The sequence below is a fragment of the Plecotus auritus genome (assembly GCF_963455305.1).
Source record: "Plecotus auritus genome assembly, chromosome: 1".
NCBI lineage: Eukaryota > Metazoa > Chordata > Mammalia > Chiroptera > Vespertilionidae > Plecotus > Plecotus auritus.
Window position 1 is genome coordinate 73393961 of NC_137770.1, and position 21905 is coordinate 73415865.

The 21905-nt window shown below is 51.2% G+C and overlaps 1 protein-coding gene across 1 annotated transcript; it reads left to right on the top strand.

Moving 5' to 3' along the window:
- The first annotated feature begins 4501 nt into the window (after positions 1–4501).
- BMF (Bcl2 modifying factor) lies at positions 4502–21891 on the top strand. The gene is made up of 5 exons (XM_080668299.1): positions 4502–4686; positions 4996–5122; positions 7228–7521; positions 8968–9131; positions 21152–21891. Exons 3-5 carry the CDS (start codon positions 7233–7235, stop codon positions 21251–21253), a joined length of 555 nt encoding a protein of 184 aa, XP_080524425.1. The 5' UTR covers positions 4502–4686; positions 4996–5122; positions 7228–7232; the 3' UTR covers positions 21254–21891.
- Positions 21892–21905: the final 14 nt, after the last annotated feature.

The window sequence follows — 21905 nt, forward strand, 5'->3', positions numbered from 1 at the left end:
GGCAGGTTTCCCTGATAGCAATCGGTCATTCTCTGGCCTCAGCTTGAAATTTCTGAGGTTACCCTGACAATCCTAAGGAAAGTACGTACTGAAGTATTGATGTAGCTTTGTGCAGGAAAGAGGCTACATCCTGGGGGAGGTAGATTTAAAGGAAGAGTATTCTTACTGGATTTCTTGTCTCTTAGCAGGACAAAGCCAACTTTTCCCCCATGGGCTAGGCATGCTAAGTGCTGGGCTGGGCAGGAAGTGGGGGAAAGTGGAGCGGAGGCACCACCCTCAGGGCCATGCTTGTAGTTTTCCTGTAAATTTGTCTCCAAAGACATAGTTCCATCATGTGCCAAGCCTGGAGGATGGCCTGAGGGTACCAAAGCATTGGTGGCATCACCTTTCCCTTCTAAGGGGAGGCTCTGCTGGTAAGAAGAAACTCAGGTAAGGCCAACCATTCCAAGTGGCAAACACAATGTAACACGGGACATTCATGGCAAATCCTCCACTGAAGGTTTTTTTTTTTTTCACTTATTTTAAAAATATGTTTTTTCTTGATTTTAGAGAGAGAAGAAGGGCAAGGGAGAGACAGAAACATCAATCAGCTCCTCCTGCATGCCTCCCATCGGGGACTGAGCCCAAAACACAAAACCCAGGCATGTGCCCTGAGTAGGAATTGAACTGGCGACCTCTCTATGCATGGGACGATGCTCAACAAACTGAGCCATACCAGCCGGGCTATTCATATTTTTTAAATGTGGAAATGTACATTCATCCATTTGCTCACTCAGGAAATATTTATTGAATGTTCCCCCAAACAAAACTGAATATGTGCTGAATGTCATAATTCATGGATTTCACATTATCTTTTAGGTTCCACTGGGCTTTAGCATGGCAGCCTCAGTTTCCACATTTCTCCTTACATCCAGTTTTCTGAGTTCCCAAATGTTTTCCCTTTAGTACCTGCTTTTTCTATTTTAGTCTCACTGAACCAGTGATTGGCATGTAGTGAGCTCATTGACTGGGAAATCAAGTCTCTCCACTTGTTTATCCAATTAGCAGAAGCCAATCTGTCTGTCTGCTGTGTTCTGCTGTTCTCTCTCTCTCTCTCTCTCTCTCTCTCTCTCTTTCTCTCTCTCTCTCCCAAACCCTCCAGGAGAGAGGGACTAATTCCCCATGCAGGCAGATGGAACCATGCACAGAGAGAATGAATTCACTCTGTAAGAGCAAGTCCAGCAAGGGATGGACACCCAGGTTCCTGGTCTTACTTACATTCAGGATCCCTCCTTGAGGGAGTTAAGAGGCAAGGGGGTCAAGCATTATGGGCTCCCCCACCAAGACCCCCACCTTCCCCATAAATCAGTTTCCAATCTAACCCCTCCCTGGGGGTTGAGTTACAAACCTCAGTAACCCCAGGGCGGCCTGCCTGGTAATTCCTATTATTCAGCTGTCAGCTGGTTTTTAAAAAACCTCCCTTCCCAGTGATCCAGTTACCAGAGTTTTAGAGCCCATTCCTTGTCTCAGAGAGAAATCCTATAGCCAGGTGAAACAATGGAGAGGGCTCCTGCCTGCTGTCTACTGGGAGCTGGGTTTTCTCTTCTGCTGAAAGCCTCCTCTTAACTCTTTGCATCCCTCCAAGATTGTGGGGGAAGATCAGCCTCCCTCTCAGGCCTGCAAGCTTTGCCTTTCTCTGGGGACCCGCCTTCTAGAGCCAGGGTCAGTTAGCAGAAGAGAAAACAAATTGGGGCAAAGGGGGTGGGAGGGAGGAGTAAGGAAATTCTCCAAAATAAGGCTGCTGCAGCTGCAATGTGCATTTGCTCTGAGCCTAGTCAAAAGCCTAGGGTTCCTAGGTTACTAGCATGCTGCTGCTGTTGGACAGGGGGCTCAGATCCCAGATCTCTAGCCCCGCAGGTCCTGACTCTGCTGAGTCTGCCCTGTCTGGCAGGGGAGAAAGGGCCCAGAGGGAGGGGTCTGTTTTGACAGTGATGAGAGGTGGGGAGTGAGGCTCCTGACCTCCCTGACCCCTTTATCCCTGACAGTCTTTTCTGGTCCCTCTGGCTCAGAAGGCTGGGCCCCTGCTGCTTGACCTTAGAGGCTGATAACACAGGAGGCCAAGCCACCAGGTGTCCTTTAGAACTAGCCCGAGGGAGCAGCCTGGGAAAGCCTGGGAGAGAGGTCTTAGAAGAAATGTCACTGGAGGGTGTGACCCTCCCTTCATCTTGCAAACTGCCCAGACCCACTAAGATGATCCCCTCTGCTGCCCAGCCCCATTACCCTACAATGATGATTTTTAACCTTTTATAGGGTCACAGGCCCCTTTGGGAAACTGTTGTAAGCTATGGAGCCACCCCTCCAAAAATGTATGTGTGAACCCACGCAGAAGTTAGCCAGTTTTAGGGGTTCATAAACCCTAAAGCTGAGGAGACCCTGGTGAGTGTGACAGATACATGGACCCCAGGTGAACACCCTGCTCTACCAGCTTCCTTGCCTTGTGGACCCAATTCCACCTTGTGAGGAAGCAGACAGAGCTTTAGCAGCTTGGGTGGATCAGGAGAATTAGGATGACCCCTGCCCTTGGGGGCCTGTGCTGTCCCAAAGGACAGATTCAGAGCTGCTTCATCCTTTAGTCCCACTCTTTACCCTAAGTCCTTCCCATCATCATCAGTGGCCAGCCTGAAACACTGGCCCCGGAGGAAAGCCAATAGGAAGGATGGAAGGAAGGAGGGGAAGGAGATGTGCATGATGAACATGAAGGCTCCCAAGAACCCTGCACTGAGGCTGGGTTGGTCTCCTCATCTCCCCACATGTGGCATGACAGGTTCTGACACTCCCTCTTGGCCAAGCCTCCTGGTAAAATAATAGACCTCGTTTTGGCTCCAGCACCTCTTTTTTGGATGCCTGTCAACTCCTGGGGGGACTGGGCTGCTGGCCAACTTGGAGTCTCCTGTCTTTCCCTTTTCCCTCTTCTCCATCCTTTGGGATGGTGTTTTTTTACTCTAGCAACCATAGTGCTCACTAAGCCTGGTTTGCTCTCTTTGAAGTACCCTTTGAAGGAGCTAGGGAAAGAATGGGTAGGAAAAAGGTATAAGATGACTTCAGGCTCCTCTGGGCTAAGGGTCCCAGCTCCGCTTAAATCTGTCTGAGTTTACAACCACCAGTCCCTCTGCCACTGGGATCAGGCCCTATAATCAATCATCAGGTCTATTGCAGGGACTGGCTCCTTCTCATTCATTTCTGGCCCCTTCGTTTATCTTTCCTAAAATTCAGGCTTGGCCAAGTCACTCATCTTCTATAAAACCTTTGCTGGCTCCACTTCGCCTCCAGAATAAGTACAGATTCCCCAACCTGGCATTCTAGGGACACCTCTGTACTCTGACTTAAACCTACCTGTCTATGCCCACTCTTCCTGCATCACAGTGTGCACCCAATGATCCCATCCTCTAGTCTGCCCCCAGGACAGATTCCCAGCTTACTTTATTCTGCTGCCCCTAGGCCTGGGCAGTTTTATCTGGTTTTCCATATTGAAAAATTTCCCCATCCTTCAAGGCCTAACTCAAAAGCCTTCTCCCTAAAGCCTTCCCGCCTTTGCAGTCTGAGTTTTTCTGCATCTCTAGCAGTCATTATCCCAAAATCAACACATTTCCTCCTGCTTTCCATTATTTTCAGGTCTATTTCTCCGAGTAACTTGTAAGCTCCCTAAGGACAGACACCGGTTTTTGGCACCTAACACAGTACCCTGCACAATACAGGTGCTCAATAAATGTTTGTGAAACTCCACACTCCCTTACCGGTGGTATGCCCCCTGCAGGACACTTTGATCTCCTGGCAGCACCAGCACCACCTCTGGATGCGGCCATAAAGAGGATGCGTGTCAACTGCCCAAGCAGTCCCTGATCTCGCCTCTCCTCAGCCAGATGCTTATTTTGTAAGTGTGCTCGCCCAGTCAAGAAGAGGACCTGAGGGCCCCTTTGGATGTGTTTGATCTGAAAGCCACTCAGTAACAGCTTTAGACACATGTTCTCACGCTTCCTATACACTTGGGGCTGGAGTTTCTCCTGACTCGCTCGGCAAGCGGAGGGTGCTTTGCCACCAGGCCAGGATCCACGGGGACCCGCACCTGCACCCACTGGACGCTACCAGCCGCGTCTAAAAGCTCTCAGCCTCCCTCCCCTCCCTGTCTGGAGCCGTTTTTTATTTAGCCCATTCCCGAGAAAGAAGACAAAAGTCACTTTGGCGCCCCCTCGCTCGCTCCTAATGGAAGGGTGACTCTGGCGATTCCCGAGCTGGCGTTAGGAACAGAATCTGCGTGGAGGACGGCGCACCAATTGCGTTTTTGGCGCGGGTCAGAGTTTTGCTCGGCCCCTTGCAGTGTTTCCAAGGGAAGGTTCGTACATTCTTGACCGTCCCTGGCAGCCGCCCAGCCCGGGACTTGGGGCTCCACTCACCATTGGCCAGCCGTCGGCGTGACGCGCTGGGGGCGGGGCCTAATCAGCTGTTTGCGGGATGCCCAGAGCGGGCGTATTTTGGAAACAATACCGCGAGGTGCGGAGTGGCCTCCTCCCGCGCCCACCCGCCCGCCGCGGCTGCTGCCCCTGCTCGCGCCTCCCGCCCCCCGCAACAGCCCGGAGGGCGCCCGGGCGGCCGGGAGCCGGGCGGAGTTGGATCGCACCTCCTCGGCGAAGTGGGGAGAGGAGTCGCGCTGTGCGTGGGGGCCCGGGAAGGGTTGGACTGCGGGTATCTGGGGTGACCATGAAGGACTGGGGCGCTGGGCTGTGGAAACGGGGTGCAGAACCCACATCTAGGTGCGCTGCTCCACGAGGCAACTTGGGGTCGTAGCATTTGAGAGTCCCAGGAGTTGGGTCCAGGTGGGCAAGGGAGCCTGCGGTGCACTGCCGAGCCGACCTGGGCGCCAGAGAACAGCCGGGTCTCCGGATCTTACTTTGGGGTAGGGCAGGAAGTTGTGGGGCGTCCTGCCTCCCCGCGGAGTCTGAAGGCTCCTCTCCTTAACAGCTGGGCTTTCCTCTCCTTCCCAATTGCGTCTGGGCGCCAAGCCCCCGAGAGCTCGTCACGCTGGACCCTGGCGCGGAGCCCTGGCATCACGACTCGGAGGCCGACACTCTCTCCTGGAGTCACCCAGGTCTGGTGTGTGTGTGTGCGTGCGCGCGTCCCCAGATTTTAGCCCCTGTCGAGGTTCAGAGTGCCTTCTGCCTTCTCCTGGGAGGAGGAGTCTAAGCTCAGCATCCCTGTTAGAGCCCACAGGGACTGGGATGGCTACGGCGGGCTTTAGTTCAGTTCCCCTTGCTAGGAATAAAGCCTTCCCTAGCAGTGCTCTCAGGAAGTGCCCCTCCTACCAGTTTGGACATCACCTCTTCAGGTCTGCGGACGGGGAGAAGAGGTTCTCTTTACTGTATCCTAGTTTATACTTGACCTTGCCCAGCACCCCTCCGAGGCTCCCACCTGCAGTTCCTGTTGAGAGTAGGAAGGGTACCCTGGCTGGCAGAGCCACACCCTCTGGCTGTACCTCCCCCACTGTCCAGTCCAAGTAAGGGTTGAACTTTGGGGCTTTGCTGGGAGGGGGAGGGGGAGGGGAGGTGACGGGCCTCAAAGGAAGAAACAAGACAATGAGTCCTCGTTGTGATTGGCTTTGGAGGCCCCTTCTTAGGTTGGGGTTGCCGGCTTGCTGAGAGGAGGTTGAGGGACAGGAGGGGAGCCCCTGCCAGTTGACTGGCAGGACAGCCTTTGGTCTTTTAAGCAGGAAACTTTGTTTCCTGGTGCTGATAAGCTGGAGTTCTCCCCCCTCCCCCCCCCCCCCCGCCCCTTTTGGGAAACAATATTCAAAGAATACCAGGTGCCTATTTTGCCATCCAAGTGGCCATCTCCTCACTCTCCAGGGAAGAGGGCAGGGATAGGACCATAGCTTCAGGACTAGGTGGGGTGGAGGGACGGAGAGACAGACGGCTTGCGTTTGGGAAAGCCAGGACTTCTGAATTTAACTGAGATTTCTTTAAGTACTTTACCAACCCACAGACCATTTGGCTTGTTCTTCAAAGGCAAGAGACTGGGAAGCAGAATTCCCAGGGGATCTCTAATTGAATCTGGCAGTGACAAACATTGTCTCTCTGTATCCTTAACTATTCAGGTGTTTTTTGCTTCTAGCTGCTCCAGTGGGGTTCCTAGTTAGTGTGGAGGGGGCTGGGTTGGGAACTCAAGATGCTAGTTGGCTCCAAGGTCAGACTTCCAAGAGTCATCAGGTGGAGCAAGAGGAACTTCTTTATTACCAAGAAACTCATATCAACAACCTGAGTATTTTGGCAGTGAGTGAGGTCACAGAGAAAGGGCAAAATTTCACTTCCTCCTGTGAGGCAGATCGTACCAACCTAAGGTTCAGCACTGGCAGGAGGGGTAGGCTGTGGGAAAAGATTTGAGATCAGGGAGACTAGTGAGTAGACTGAGCTGGAGGAAGTTGGCTACTTTGCTGGATGTTGGACCTACCCTTTAGGCCAAGCTGTGGTGGGCAGACAGCTCTACTGTGCCTAGAGGGCAGCTGCAATGACTAACTTGGGTCTTTCTTCCCTTTCTCTCCCAGGACACACTCTTACCACACCAGGGAGCCTGTTTGTTGTGTTGAGCAAGCTGGGGGTGGAGACTAGAGTAGATGGGCAGATGGGCAGGGCCTAGCAGGTTTGGAGGGAACCTGGCTGTCCTAGGATTGCTGGCTGGCTTTTGTTTTTACTGCTGAGCCTGGAGCTCAGTTTAGACTTGGTGGTTGGTTACTCCTCAGGGCAGTGAGTGAGAGAGTGAGTGTTGTGAGCACTATGTGTACAGTCAGTCACAGCACCCTTCTGCTCTCTCACAGAGGCTAGTCTCATTGACATTTCCTTAGGTACCCTGAGTGCTTATAGCAGCTGATCATACCCCTGCTATTGCTCAGAGTTGGGAGCAGACTTCATGACTGTGACCAGCTGGGTCAGAAGAAGAGACTGAGGGGAGGGTGGCCGTGGGTGAGCTCAGGAAGAAGTATGGAGAGTCCCTGAACAGTGAGGTGAGGCAGTCCACATTTGGGGACAGGTGTCACCCTTGGCAGCACTATATCACCAGGGTTATCAGTCATCAATACCTGGCCCCACTTCCACAGATAAGAAGAGAGAATAAGGAAGGGCAGGGGAGGACCCCCTCTAGGACTCCCACTCCAGGGTTGGCCTGGAAGGGATAGCATCCTGGATGCCTCATTACATCCAACAGGGGAGATGGATCCACCTCAGTGTGTGGAGGAGCTGGAGGATGATGTGTTTCAGCCAGAGGATGAGCTGGGGACCCAGCCTGGGAGCTTGCCCTCTGCTGACCTGTTTGCCCAGAGCCAGCTGGATTGCCCCCTCAGCCGTCTGCAGCTCTTCCCTCTCACCCACTGCTGTGGCCCTGGGCTTCGACCCATCAGCCAGGAAGACAAGGCCACCCAGACCCTCAGTCCAGCCTCCCCGAGCCAGGGTGTCATGCTGCCTTGTGGGGTGACCGAGGAACCCCAGCGACTCTTTTATGGTGAGTGCTCTTAGCCTCAGGACTCCTCCCATAGAGACTTGGGGAAAAGAGGGGACTTTCCCTCCCCAAACCTGCCTGCTGCTATTTCCTTCCCCAAACTGAGCAGCAGGGGCTATTGATTTCCTCACCTCTCACCTGTTGCCTTTCTGCTTGTCATTGCTCCTTACCTGTGCTCCTTGGGCGCCAAGAAGGACCAATTGCCCTGCCATTATTTCTGCTCTTTTGTCCATTTCTGGAGGGATCTTTGGGTCCACGGTGTCTCCTTGGGTTGGACAGGGTACCTGAGCCTCAGCTTTTACATCCTGTGGCCAGTAAAGTGGTACAGCCTTTTGTGTGCTGGTAGTGATGTACCTTCTGTAAAGTGGCTGACATTGCTCCGGAGAAGGTTGGGGGAATCTGTGACTCGCTGTTGACACTGAAGGGAAAAACCCAGCTGGTTCTGGGACAGAAGGTTCCTGAAGGCAAAAGGTGGCCCTCACTTGTCACTTGGGACTTTCTGTGCTTGGAAGGGGAACTGGAAAAAGAGGTTGAGACTGCCTAGGCTCGATGCCAGCAGAGGGGCTTTTTCCAAGGTTCAATAGGACAAGACCCCTTCATTTGTGGACTTAAATGGTTTGTTTTATGAGCTGTGTGCCCTCCTCTGGCAAAAAGGCAGGGTTAGACGCACAGTCTGTTTTCGACTTTTAGCACAATAGCGTATGGAGAGAGGGGAAGGGTTCAGAGGCTATCTTGCTGAGTCTGATGGACAGATTAGGGAGATGCTGCAGTTATTCCCAGAGGGAGCCGACCCATAGGGTAATTCTTGCACTGCAGTTCTGGCGGGAAGAGGGAAAGGAGGGAGGAGGCAGGCGGGTGCCCCTAGTGGCAGCTCAATTGCCAGCACTTGGTAAGTATGGAGCACTGATCTTGAGGTCTTGCCTCCAGAGAGGAACTTAGCTATTCTGTGGGTCTGAGTTTTCTCTCCCTAGTTTTTATACCACAGCCCAGAGCTTTAGGAACTGGGACCAGCCTTCCTCCACTGCACTAATAAATGAAGACACGTTTTGGTTTTCTCTTTCTCTGTCCCTTGCTTTGCTCAACCCAGGAACTCTGGAGAGCTGCTTCCAGTGCTTTTCCAGAGAAGAGCTCCAACCTGCTACTACATGAATAATAAATTATGGTCAAACATAGCTTGGTAAATAAGGACAGAAGGTTGGCAAGTTCACTCATACACATTACTTTTGCCATGGCACTGCCGACGAATGTAAAACCGAAGGGAGGGCTGGGACCATTCCCTTCTGTTCTCCCAGCACCAACTTTTATATACTTGCTAGTGAGTCAGGTTGTCCAAATTTGGCAGACTGCCCTGATAAGGCCTCAACCCCAGGTCTCTGCCAGGAGTGTTAGGCATGGGGAGGAAGGGACGCTGGTGGAGAATACTGAGATGTGGGCCCTCTGTCCTTGCAGGCAATGCTGGCTACCGGCTCCCTCTCCCTGCCAGTTTCCCTGCAGGCTTGCCCCTTGGTGAGCAGCCCCCTGAAGGACAGTGGCAACATCATCGAGCAGAGATCCAGATTGCCAGGAAGCTTCAGAGTATTGCAGACCAATTTCATCGGCTTCAAATGCAGCAAGTAGGCACGGGTCCTTGGGGTGAGGTGGGGGGTGAGGTTTGAGTCTGCTGGGAGGGTGGGTAGGGGGGTGGCTGGGGCCTGCCTCTGCAACTTTGTCTTGCTAGATCTGAAGAATATGGTCCCAGAGTTTTGGCCTTGACTAATATGATTCCTGAGGACTGGATTGGCCCTACTGGATGAGTATGCCCGCCCTCATCTCTGAGCTCCAAGTTGGTTATCTGCCCACTTTCAGCTCAGGCTCCATAAGATGGTTTTTTGGGAGATGCCACTATCCCTCCTTCCTGGAAAATGGGATGGCTTTTTGCAGCCTTGCTTGACAAACTGTGTCTTCTTGAGGCCAGGGTTGAGAGATTGTTGTGGACCTAAGGGGAAGATTTTCAGGGTGCTGCAGGGAAACTGGACAGTTGGGGGTGTCTGGCTGAGGTGCAATGGGAACCTAATAACCAAGGCTGAGGGATGGGCTGAGTGGGGGAAAGTGGTGGAACCGGTTGTAACCTGACACTTTCCAGCTGGGGAGGCTGCTCCTCATTGTCTCTGTCTGGGAACTGGGGCCTGGGACTCTGGAGAGTGTACCTCGGGGAGTCTCTCCAGACCGGCGGCCGGGCGCTCGGCCTGGTGCTTGGCCGGCAGCCTGGCACCAGCACCGCCAGGGCGGGGCATCCCGTGTCAGTGGAGCATGTGGCAGAGTCCATCAACAAAGGCGGCGGCTGGCAGGCTCGTGCTGAAGGAGTCCTTGTGCCACGGGCTGTAGGCTGCCCTGCTCTGCAGCCCTGTCTGGGCGGCCCCCAGGCACTTAACCCTTCCTCTCTGGGCTGGCTTTCTGGAGGGCTGCCAAGGCAGGGAGAGGGCTGGGGCTGATCTGTGCTAGTATGCCCGTCGCATGAAGCAGAGGCACGCCACCTGGAAATGAACACGTTCCTTCCTTCTGGGACAGTGTCCCTGGCCCGTAGGATAAATTGTGTGTGTGTGTGTGTGTGTGTGTGTGTGTGTGTGTGTGTGTGTGTATCTGTCTGTCTGTCTATTTGTCTGGAAATCAGGAAAATAAATAGCATCATGATTGGGCAAGGCTCTGAGGTTAGAAGGGTCACTTCAGGTGACCTGAGGAGAGCTATTGATAGTAGTAGGTTTGATTCAAGGACCAAACCATTGCTAGCACCAGCGGGAAGAGAAATTGACTTTGGGTGTCCTGAGAACAGGGCATCAAGAGTTAAATATGGTCAGTGCCTTCTGCCAAGGAGTTCTGAGGGAAATTTGGGTCTAGAACTGGCCCTGGTGGGCTCTCCTAGTCCCTCAGAGATCAGGAAGGGAGGGTGGCCCTGTGCTTAGATAATAAGGCAGCTTGGCCTCCTCTTCTGGCCCCAAACTCGTTTCTAGTCTGTCCTTTGATTTTTCTGTGGAAACTTGGCTTAGAGTTTCCCCTTCAGTCCATGTGTGGACTCACTCTGATTCTTGATTTCTTTCTCTTGGCCTCCTTCCTGCCCATTCACTCTAGCCTGGTTGTACGGCCTGTGGTTGAGTCCAGCTCACAGCTTCCAGCCCTGGTGCTAGAGCTGATGGATGACACGGTGCCTCTGGGTCTCCTAGACTCATCTAAAGTATTGTTTGGAAGGCAGCTTTTTTCATTTTCAACAGACCTGGTCTCTTTCAACAGGTGTTTCCCAGAATATTCCCTCATCTGGGAGCTCCTGTAGGCCTGGGAGCAGGCTGGGAGGATAGGACTAGACCACAGCCCAGCGCCCTTTCTTCCTGACTCAGTCCTGAACAGGAGGAGGGCGGCCCTTATTTCAGTACCTGACCCTGCTCTTTGCTGCTTGGCATCATTTCCCCCAGCCCAGGGCTGCCTCTTTGAGGGCATGGTTCAACCCTAGACAGGATGCCGTCCTCTCAGCAGAGCCAACCCAGCCAGGTGGGGGAAGGATAGAGCAGGAGAACTAACTGTAAAAAAGTGTTCCCTGCTCAGCACCTCACCCTGTACTGGCTCCTGAGCTCTCTGTGCCCCTCATCCACCTGCCAGCTACCTATTTCTATCTTGCAGTGTCCACAGGCTGGCTGGTGAAGCCTTTCTAGCCCAGAGCTGGTTTTCCTAAATTTCCCGTTACAAAGAAACTGTGGAGTCCTCTTGCTTTTCACCCCCTCCTCCCCACTAACCCTGCTCATGGGAGCGGGGGTGGGGCTGGCTCATCCTGGGGGAAGGGCTAGGATAATTGCACACATAGAATCTTTTAGCAGCTAGTTTTAAGGAGTTAGTCATTTTCTGAACTTCATTATTACATAACTACAGTCTAATATTTCATATCTAAAAAGTACTGTTGACACTCTTACATTCTTATCCTTTATCTTCTTTTCCTATTTCCTTCCCTCATCTTTACAGGAAGGGAGACTGAGGTCCTAGGAAGGAAGTGGTTTAGGATTAAGTCTGTAGGCTTTGAGTATAAAGTCAGAAAGCCCAGGTTTGAATACCAGTTTTGCCACCTACTAACCATTGGGAAGTCACTTGACCTTGCCAAGCCTATTTCCTCTTCTGTAAATTTGAGCTAATACCACGGAATTTTACTTGAAAGGTTAAGTGAGTTAATACCTGTGGAAACTCCAGGCACATCAGTAGGTATTCTTTAATGGTTGTTTACTTCTGTCTCTCTGTAATCCTGATCAGCCCTCAACATTTCCCACCCCACCCATCACGCTGTTCCCTGAGCTCCCCTCTGCCTGTCTTATCCAGAGAAATCGGTGTCCAAACTGTTCAGCTTCGGGCTTTGGCCTTGAACATTCTCCTCTGAGAGTGGTGGTAGTTCCCCATCATTGTAGGCTGAGTTTAGAGAGCCACGAAAGACAACCCAAGAGGTAAGAAGAAGTTGAAGGGGCCTGGCCATCTTTCTCCTTGGATCTGGGATGGTATCACGGAGCCAGACAGTGGCCATTAATCCCTGAGTCCTGAAGGCAGTGTGAGCTCTGATTTTTATCCCTGGTTTGAACCTCAGTTATTCTTTTTTCTGTATCAGGTAGGATCTTCTCCCAAGGGCGGGGGTATCTGATGGGGAGCATGTTGATGGCAATATGGCAAACCAAGTACATCAGCGTGACCCCAGATTGAAGAGGTTGCAGATTCTCCCGGGTCAGTTTATGCTGGCTATATTTCCCAAAGAGCATGCAGGTCTAGCCTGGTTACTCAAGTGATCAGTTCAGGTGGCTCCTCTGGACCAACCAGCAAGGAATTGGAGGCAGATCAGTGTCAGCGAGGGTCTTCAAAGCAACAAGAGATTTGGAGGCAGAGTGAATGGAGGTAAAAGCCTTTCCAAACCTGGTCACACACACTACCTTCTTCTTTGCTCTTCTGTGATCTGACCGGCTGCAGACTGTTTTCGGGGCCTACCTTGACTCAGGCTCTGTGAGTGTGCCCCGGTACTTCCATGTTCGTCCAACTCTTGCAGGGAAGAGGGGGTGCGGGTTTGCTTCCTCACTGAGCTCATGGCTGCTCTGTCATGGTGTCCTCCTGCGTGGGCCTAAAATGGACAGCAGTAGCTAGTGTCCCCTCCCCTTGAGAAAGTCTCCTGTCCCCGTGGCACCATCTTTAAATTTGTGGTGGTATTCTGGGGCAAAGTTAAGAAGCCAAGAATCCTCCAAAAACATAGCTACTGTAGACTGTTGAGTAAAGCTAAAGGAGGGTTGGAATTTTTCACGTTGGAAATGACTTTTTCACTTGGACAAGGAGTAGCTCCATTCAGAACAGTCAGATTTGGAAATTCCCTGAATAGTAATTAGACTTTCTGGAAAATGAAATCTGAGAAAAAATTCAGCCACTCAGTTGAAATCATCTTTAATTGCAATATCACAGAAAGGATCCTGGACTTAAGAGGCAGATCCCGGTTGTAAGATATATCATTAGTAAGAAATGGACAGTTTAACACTTGAAAATGTGTTAAAAGATGATTTTAGGATTTTGCTTGGACCTGCCCTTATAGTTTGGGGAGCTCTTTGGGCAGTTGTACCCAGGGTGGTGTTAGCCACGGTGTATTAACTAGCAGCTTCTCTGCCAGCAGCCTGGATCCTTTGTTCAGGGAGCCCCTGACTGCTTCCTGACCCTTTGGGATGCTCTCCTTGTTAGCGAGTGGTTTTCTGGAACTCAGACTGTGGCTAGTGAGGTTGTTCAGGCTTTAGATGGGACAGCCCTGGGCAGGAGCCCCAGAGATTTGCCTTAAAGTGAGAAGGGCCCCAATAGAGCCAGCCTCTGACCTAGGATTGGGAGGTCCACCTAGGACAGTGCCCGGGAAGAGTGAGGCTGAGGGAGGGGCTGTGGAAAGCTGCCGTGCGTGAGAGCCAGTGCAAGGGCTTGGGGGCCCTGTGTTTGCTCTGTGGCTGGCTCTGTTTATATCGCTCGCTATATTTAGCTTATGAGTCATCAGCGTGGCTGACTAGAGGCCGAGTTCCCCACACAACTCTGCACCTGACTACTCTCTTTTCTAGGAGAAGGGCCTTGTAGTTCCGGACAGTTCATTCCCTCCCCACCGAGGCAAGCCATGGAGATGGGACGTGGCTTTTGTTGTGTGTGTTTTTCTTGGAGGAGGGGGGTGATGAGGGAGCGGGTAGCAGGAGGCACTAAAAAAGAAAAAGAAAAAATGTCTAGTTTGCCTTTTGATCCACATCTGGCAACCAAGAGGGCATGTTCTAGGACCAGAATGAGAACAGTCACTGGTATGGTGAGGAGGAGGGTCTGGCCATCTTCCATGCTCAGGTGGTGACAAGAACAGCCAGTTGCAAAGGCCCCAAGTTGGGAGTCAGAACCTTGGGGTTCCTTCTCCACAGCCTTGTAGACCCACAACAAACCTGCCCCCTCCTCGATCCCCTCTCCCTTGCCTTTGGCCAGAGCACACACACCACTGTTCCTTTTGATCTCTTGAGAGGTTGCCTGATAGTTGGATGGAGCTGTTCTCAGATTGAGGGAAACTGAAGCCCAGAGCCCTCCCGGAGGGGAGCTAGGTAGGGGCCTCAGCAGTTCTTTCTGGGGATCTGGGTGGTACCCAGCCTGTCCCTCATCCCCAGCCCCCAGTGGCTGAAGGTAGTGTCCTCCAGTGGTATTAGAGGAAGCCCTCCTGTCTTTGACTGAGAACCTGCTGGCTCCAGGCTGCCCTTTTGCCATGGTGGTGGCCTGTGGCTTCCACGTCCTGTTAGCACTGCTTGTTGAGCTGAGGAAGCTCTTGGCAGGGAGAATTATTTTTTAAAAAATATTTTTAAATTGATTTTCAGAGAGAGGAAGGGAGAGGGAAAAAGAGAGAGAGAAAAACATGCAAGAGCGAAACTGATTCACTAGCTCCTTCACACCCCCTAGCAGGGATCAAGCCTGCAACCCAGCATGTGCCCTGACTGGGAGTCAAACTAGCAACCTTTCTGTGCACGGGACGATGCCCAGCAACTGAGCAACACCGGCCATGGCAGCAAGGAGAATTTTTACCTTTCCCATTTTGCCATTCCACTGCTCTTTCCTTGAGTATCTGGGCCAGAAGCATTTTGGGACAGTGGGCCCCCTGGGGGTTCAGAATCCCTGGCTCTGTGTGGCAGCCTGGAATTCTGAGCCCAGATGTCCCTGGCCACCAGGGCCTGTCTCCGGGTGAGAAGTCATGGCTTTCCCCAGGACTTGATCAGTCTGTTCAGAAGATAATGCTCCCAGACTGGCACACTGAGGAGAGCGTGTTGAGGGAAGAACCCAGCAAAGTGAAGTGGCCCAGGTTCCCCTTGTGCTCGCCAGGAGAGGTGAGCTTGCTCAGTGCAGCCACCAGGCCCCCTGCTTGTTGACATAGCCTTTTCTCTTTTGATCACCACAGCCACCTTATACATCTAGACCCCATTATGCCCATCCAATAGGAAAGTGAGACGCAGAGACATGAGATAATGTGTCCGGGTTACACTGTAAGTGGCTGGGCTGGGAGCCTTGGGTTTTCCCGCACCCACCCCTGATCCTCAGCAGCACATGCTGGAAAGTGAGAGCACCCTGCTCTGCCTCCTCTCACCTTAGTCTGGGTTCTTGCTTTTCTCCACTTCAGGCTGTAAAATAATTGACAAGGTTTGCATTGCTCATCTTTGTAACCTTCATAACCCTTAGCTCAGTTGGGTGCTTGATTGTTCAAGCTTGCTGGATTGAACAAAAGTATCTTCCCTGCTTCTTGCAAGTGGAATTTTCCTGAAGTCTCCCTTGTCTCCATTCCTGGTTGTAAGCAGCAAGCCTCTTTCCTTCGGCCCGGCCGGGCTAGGTTTAGATGGGGAAAGGAAAAAGGTAGGAAAATGTCACTTTATAGAGAGTGTGTCTCCCCAGAAAGTAGAGTATGTAGAGTTCTGCATTTTAAAGAAACCGAGCATGGTTTCAGAACATGATCTGAAGTTATAATTTCAGACCAGTTTTAGCTTTATTTCTGTTTGATCTTCAGTTAGCTCTGCCTCTGAAAGGTTTATTTTTTCTGGTCCACAGCATCCTTACTAAATAGTTAATGATCTGGAAACAATGTCTTTAAACATACTAGGGGAGCAGTCCAGTTGTGATTTGCTTTGAAGAGTTAATACTATTTCCATAATGTGAATAAACACACTGTAATATTTTAGTGCAAGGATATAACTCTGGAGTCAGAAGTCAGGGGTTTGAATAACCCACTATCTCAACTAATTTGCTTGGGGTAACTTTTCTAAGCCTTTGCTTCCCTGTCTGTGATAACATCTGCCCTTCCTACATCCCAGTTCTTTGTGAGGAGCAAACGGGAAGATCAAGTACTCTGTTCTAAGTATGAGATGTAATAAATTGCTATCTGGTTGGTAAATTTGCAGGGTTCTTTTAAAGCAGGGCCACAGCGTAGCCTGGCTCTTTCCTCTAGTCCTATAGAGGTGAGTTAGCTCTTGCTGGAGCATCTGGAACACTGGTGACAGCCCCCGGCCCCCCTCCCATGGGTGTGAATTGGATCCGAAGGGGAGAGGCAGAGGGAGATTTTTATCTGGGGAGGGCAGGGAACACTCTTTGTGCTTAGGGCAGAGGCCACGTGGGATGAAACAGAGTTTGATTTGTGTAATCCAACCATGTCAGACACCACAGCTAGCTCTTAAAAAAAAAAAAAAAAAAAAAAAGCCTTTTACTGGTTGGGCCTCTCCCCAGGCAAGAGGCTGATACTATCACATCTAGTACATCTTTAGACCTGGCCAGACATCAGTTGTCCCTGGCCTCAGACAAGTGGGTTATCTTGCAAGGCTGACTTTTCTGTAGTCAGTCCAGTGTATACTTGTTGAATACCTACTGTGGGTCCCTACATGTTCCCCGTTATACAGGATAAATGCCCATTTAGTCACAGTGCCTGGCACACAAGTCCCCACTGACTGGCACACCTTCATCCCTGGACCACAGCAAGAGAAGGGGACTGAGTTAAAGACAAGGCCTCTAATGCCCGGTTGTACTCGCTTACCTGAAGACAATATTATTACCCACCATGTTTGAACCCTTTCCCTTGGGCATTCACCTCTATTCTTTCCCTCCATGCCTTGGTCCTACCAGAGTCTAGACTGAAGTTGAATATTTCCAGTGTAAGCTTAAATTGCCACCAGCTTCCCATGCCTTGTAGCCCAACCCCTTAGCCCTGAGGGCACCTGACTGTGCATTCTGGGAACTCCACTCTTTGCAAGTTCCCATACTTCTTTTGTTGTTGTTGTTAATCTTCACCTGAGGATATTTTTCCATTGATTTTTGGAGAGAGTGGAGGGGGAGAGACAGAGAGAGAAACATTGATGTGAGAGAGACACATTGATTGGTTGCCTCCTGCACAGGGATTGAGCCTGTAACCGAGGTACGTACCCTTGACTGGAATTGAACCCCGGGACCCTTCAGGCCATGGGCAGTCTATCCTCTGAGCCAAATGGACTAGGGCAAGTTCCCATATTTTGAAAGGTGCTCAGGCTGAGTCTGGGAGACTGGGCCTTGCTCTGGGGTTTGCACTCATTAATCTGAGTTTATGTGCTAGCTGCTGTGCCAAGAACCCGTGAGTCCGAGGCCAAGCACACTCTTTCCTGGTTCCCTCTTCCTTCTCCCCTTCTCCTCCACACCCTCTCCTGGAAGGACCCAGGTTCTCTGGCGTTCTGGCGTCTTTGTGTACCTCATCCTGTTGGGCAAATGTTCATTTCCTTCCTCCTCACTGTTTCTCTCACTGGCCTCCCTTCAAGCCCTTTTTCTTTCCTTTCTCGTCAGGCCCCTTTGTTTAATTTTTTAAAAAATATTTATTGTTGCTCCCCAAAATCAGAGCATTCTTTGATTCTCTTGGTGTGAGGCAGCTTGGTTTCCTTTCAGAAAAGAGCCTTGTGAGCCTGCAACTGTGACAGGAGAAAGCTAAGTGGAGTATGTGTGGCATCTGCTTATGCCCAGAGAAAGGGCTGCCGGGGACATAAGCAGGTTCCCAGGCTGCTCTCGCTGGCCTCACGGCTGCTGCCGCCACTGATGTAACTCTGTGCGGGGCAGCCTGTTCTCCAGGCCCACCCAGACCCTCCACCAGGCTAACTGGATTCAGTTGTTGGAGCTCTGAGTTGTAATCTTGAAGATAATTGTGGATGACAAACTCCCAATCACCAAACCTGAGGGCTGGAAAGCACCTCAGTGGTTTCCAAATGCCTGTCTGTGGCCTGGCTGCTGTAGAACCACCTGGGCAGGATTTACCCCTGAGTTGGCCAAGGCATTACTCTGGTGGGAAGAGGTTGAAAGAGCATGAAGGAAACACCAGGTCATGAAGTGTTTTCTTCTAGGCCAGTAGTCGGCAAACTCATTAGTCAACAGAGCGGCAAACCGCGGCTCGCGAGCCACAGTTTGCCGACCACTGTTCTAGGCTATAGAATCATGGATGATTTTATTTTCTCCTCTGTTTTTTCTTGTGTTTTCCAGTTTTCTACAGTTAACATGTAATTACGTTTATGACTAAAATATATAATAAATGTAACTTCTGATTTTTACACTATCACTCAGGGAGCTTGTTTAGTAGACAAATTCCTGGGGCCCTTCCCTGGAGATTCTGACCCAATCGGTCTGGGTCAGGCCTGGGGTCTCTGTATTTACAGCAGCACCTCAGTGAATTCTGTAATGCAGTCAGGTTTGGGAGCCTGCATTTCACTTATAAGGAAGTGAGGACTCACAGACAGGCTGGTGGGAGACCCCAGCCTACAGCCAAGTCCTCTGATTCCTGGACCAAAGCCTTCCTTGCCAATTCATGAGCCCTGAGATCTGCACAGGCCGAGGCACAGAACCTTGATCTTTCCTGAGGGTGGACCTGCGTGCCCACCTGTGCCTGGGCTGGCCTGTGTTTCCCAGAAGACGGCAGCCTTCACATCTGACAACACTCTCTGGCCCACAGCTGTTCCTGGGTCCTCCAATATCCCCAATGATGGGAGTGAGGCTGCTTGCCTTGCCTTATTCCCAGAGACTCAAGGCAGCAGGTGGCCTCTATTGGAGGAATTCAGGGAGAAACTGAGGCATACAGAAATGGTATTGGACCATGTCCCAAATCATGGAATTGTGATCTCCCATCCCTGGCTGAATTGCTGTTTGGAGACGATTTAGAGAAGGGAGAATAAAGGGTTAATTTGGTATAAAGAAAGGTATATATGGTGGTACTCGGAACATAGTGACAATGGGTAAAGACACAGCTCGAGGGTCAAATAGTCTGGACTCAGTCCAATCCCTGACACTTACTAGCTATGTGGCCAAGTTACCTAACGCTTTCAAAGATCTCATCTTGTGAAATGGGCATGATAATATACACCTATCTCATCGGGTTGTTGAACGGACCAAAGGAGTTTAATGTATGTGTAATTTGTCTCAAAGTCATGGGGGATCTTGTTATAGGTTCATGCTCTGATTTAGTAGATCTAAATTTCTAATAAGCTCCCAGATGATGCTGAAGCTGCTGGTACATGGACCACACTCTGAGAGGAAGAGATGTGAAACACTCAAAACAGAGCCTTGCCCACTCAATGTTACTATTATTGTTATTATCATGGCTGTTATTGTTCCTTGGCCTTTTCAAACAGGCACCTGAGGAGACTGGGGATTCCAGCAGACTGGCCTCTCCAGGGACTGGGCTTTTCCTGGAATCTCCTCCTGTTCCAGCACATGACCTTTGCACCTGTCCTGGGCAGCAGCTGGGGAGGGAAGGGAGGGTGCTCTGCCCAGCTGCTGCGTCTTCAGGTTTGCAGCTGAGTCCATTTTCACGCTGTTTTACTATAACCAGATTTTGTTAAGCCGGGTGTGTTTCCTCTTTTTACTCATCTTTGTTTACAAAACGCGAGGAAGCTATCAGTCTCCCCAGCCGCTGCCAGGCCTCCTCAGTGGCACAGCCCAGTTTTCCTGCCCCTCCCTGCAGTAGTTCTGCTTCCACGTTGTTTTCCAGTCCTCCTCCTGCAGGGGAAGGAATTGCCACAGGCACGGGGCATTCTGTTCTCCTGGGTTGGCAGGGCTCTGAGGTCAGCCTGAGCTGACACCTCATCTCTCTTCTCTTAGTGGCCTAAGGCAGAGTGAAAGGGAACCCAGCAGCCTGCATGCTTTTCCCAGGCCAGAGGTACCTGTGAAGCTCTGGGAGTACAGGAGACCTGGACTCACTTTCCAGTTCTGCTACTGACTTACCCTATCCTCTTCCTGTCTGATTAGTAGTCCCCTGGTGGTGGCCAGGGCTGTGTGGTTAAAGACAGCCCAAGAGCCCTAGCTAGTTTGGCTCAGTGGATAGAGTGTCGGCCTGTGGACTGAAGGGTCCCGGGTTCGATTCCAGTCAGGGGCATATGCCTGGGTTGCTAGCTCAGTCCCCAGTGGGGGGCATTCAGGAGGTAGCCAATCAATGATTCTCTCTCATTAATGTTTCTATCTCTCTTTCCCTCTCCCTTTCACTCTGAAATCAATAAAAATATATTAAAAACACACACACACACACACACACACACAAGAGAGGGCTCCAGCTCCCCTGGCCCTTGCTGCCTGGGCCCCAGCAGCAATACAAGTCCAGCCTGTGCTGATTTCTTTCTGCACACTAGGTTTTTATTCCCCTGTCCACTGAGAACCCTGTGGAGAGGGCCCCAGCCCAGTCCTGCCCTGGCAGACAAAGAGAGAACAAAGACCGCCTCTTCCAGCACCCCTCAGTCCCCTTTTGGCCTCATCTGGCCCCAGGGAAATGTACCTGTGTGGGTGGGGCACCAGCCACAATCCTGTGAGCCACTGACCCCTGACCTTTGCCCCCAGCTTCCCTGCCTGACAGTAGGACCTGGGATAACCTCCAGAGAGTAGTGTGCATTCTTTGTTTTTGTTTTGTTTTCAAGTATGTTCTTGCTTAACGTTTAATTGGCTCCAGTCAGTAGGAAAGCGCTCCAAGAGGGGTTATTTATGGCTTACTGTCAAGAGCAGCTATAAAAAGGGCAGTGCTGAGCTGGAGATGCTGGGAAGGGAGAGAGGGCAGGCGCTCAAGTTTGTGTGTGTGTGTCTGTCTGTGTGCGTGTTTGCACTGGATGAAATCAGATTTTTGCTGCCTCAGCAGTGTGGTTTAAATTGAAGATTAACCCTTTGACCTTCACAGTGTCAAATCACTTGCAGATGGAGGCTCCCCCTTTTCCCCCCTTGTTCTCTGTGTTACTTTGGAGTGGGGGGAGAGAGGGGGCACTTCTCTTTCTTTCTGAAGAAAGTTTGTTGTTCATGCAGCTGAGGTTTGAGGGGCTCAGGAGCCAATCTGATTAAAAGCAGCACTTGGCTAAACTCTGGAAAATCCTGCAAGCAGGGGAGAAAGTTTAATCCTCTTGTGCACAGTGCAGAATGAGCCTGGTCTTTTCTTTTTAATGTTAAAAACTGCAATTGTTTTTGGAGGACTCCGCTATCTCCCCCTCATCGCCGCTTCTCTTGTGCCCAGCCCCCCTTTGCTGCACTGATAGGATTAAAGTGCCGCCCCAGACATGTTGATCTAAACTTTTATTGGAAATGATAAGAAGTCATCTAAGGCTGCGTTTAGGAGTCACGTTGATTTTTTTCCCCCTTTCAGCACCAGCAGAACCGAAATCGCATGTGGTGGCAGTTCCTCCTCTTCCTACATAACCTCGCCTTGAATGGAGATGAGAACAGGAACAGGGCAGGTCCCAGGTGAGGCTGGGCTGCCCTCTTCGAATGGGGCACCACAGGAAGGACTTCGGCGAGGACTGACACTGTGTCTTGTGAAGCTGTTTTTTGTTGTTCTTATCTTAAAATTTTATCTCTATGTGTAAATAAGACATACCCAAGTGGGACCTTTTTCCCTGTTCAGGACCTTGACCAGGAATGGGGGCCTTTGTCAAACACTGTTGAAGTGAAGGCTGATGAGTCTCTGATGGTGGGTCCTCCCAAGGGCTCTGACAAGCAGATTCTTCAGCCCGCAGTTGTTGAAGATGACCAGGTAGTGATGTTCTCTGGCCAGAGGACTGTAGTTTAGCCACAGGAACTCAGTTAAACCATAGGAGGCTGGATTATACTCCTGCTCCCACCAGTCCTGTCAGCCTTCCACCATGGATGGAGCCGAGATCCGGACAGTCACACTGCTTCAACGCACCAGGGCCTTGGTCAGGGGTTTTCCAGCTGAGCATGGCCACTTCACTAGGCCACTCAGCCTATATATGGGTTCTCATTTGGCCCAGCCAGTTGCCCACTCCAAGGGCTCAGGGATTCTTGCCCAGCCCCTGTCATCTCCAGCAGACCTCAGGGAGGATTGGGTTTCTCCAAGGACCCCTCAAACATGCCTCAAAATGAACCAAACTTCTGTGTAG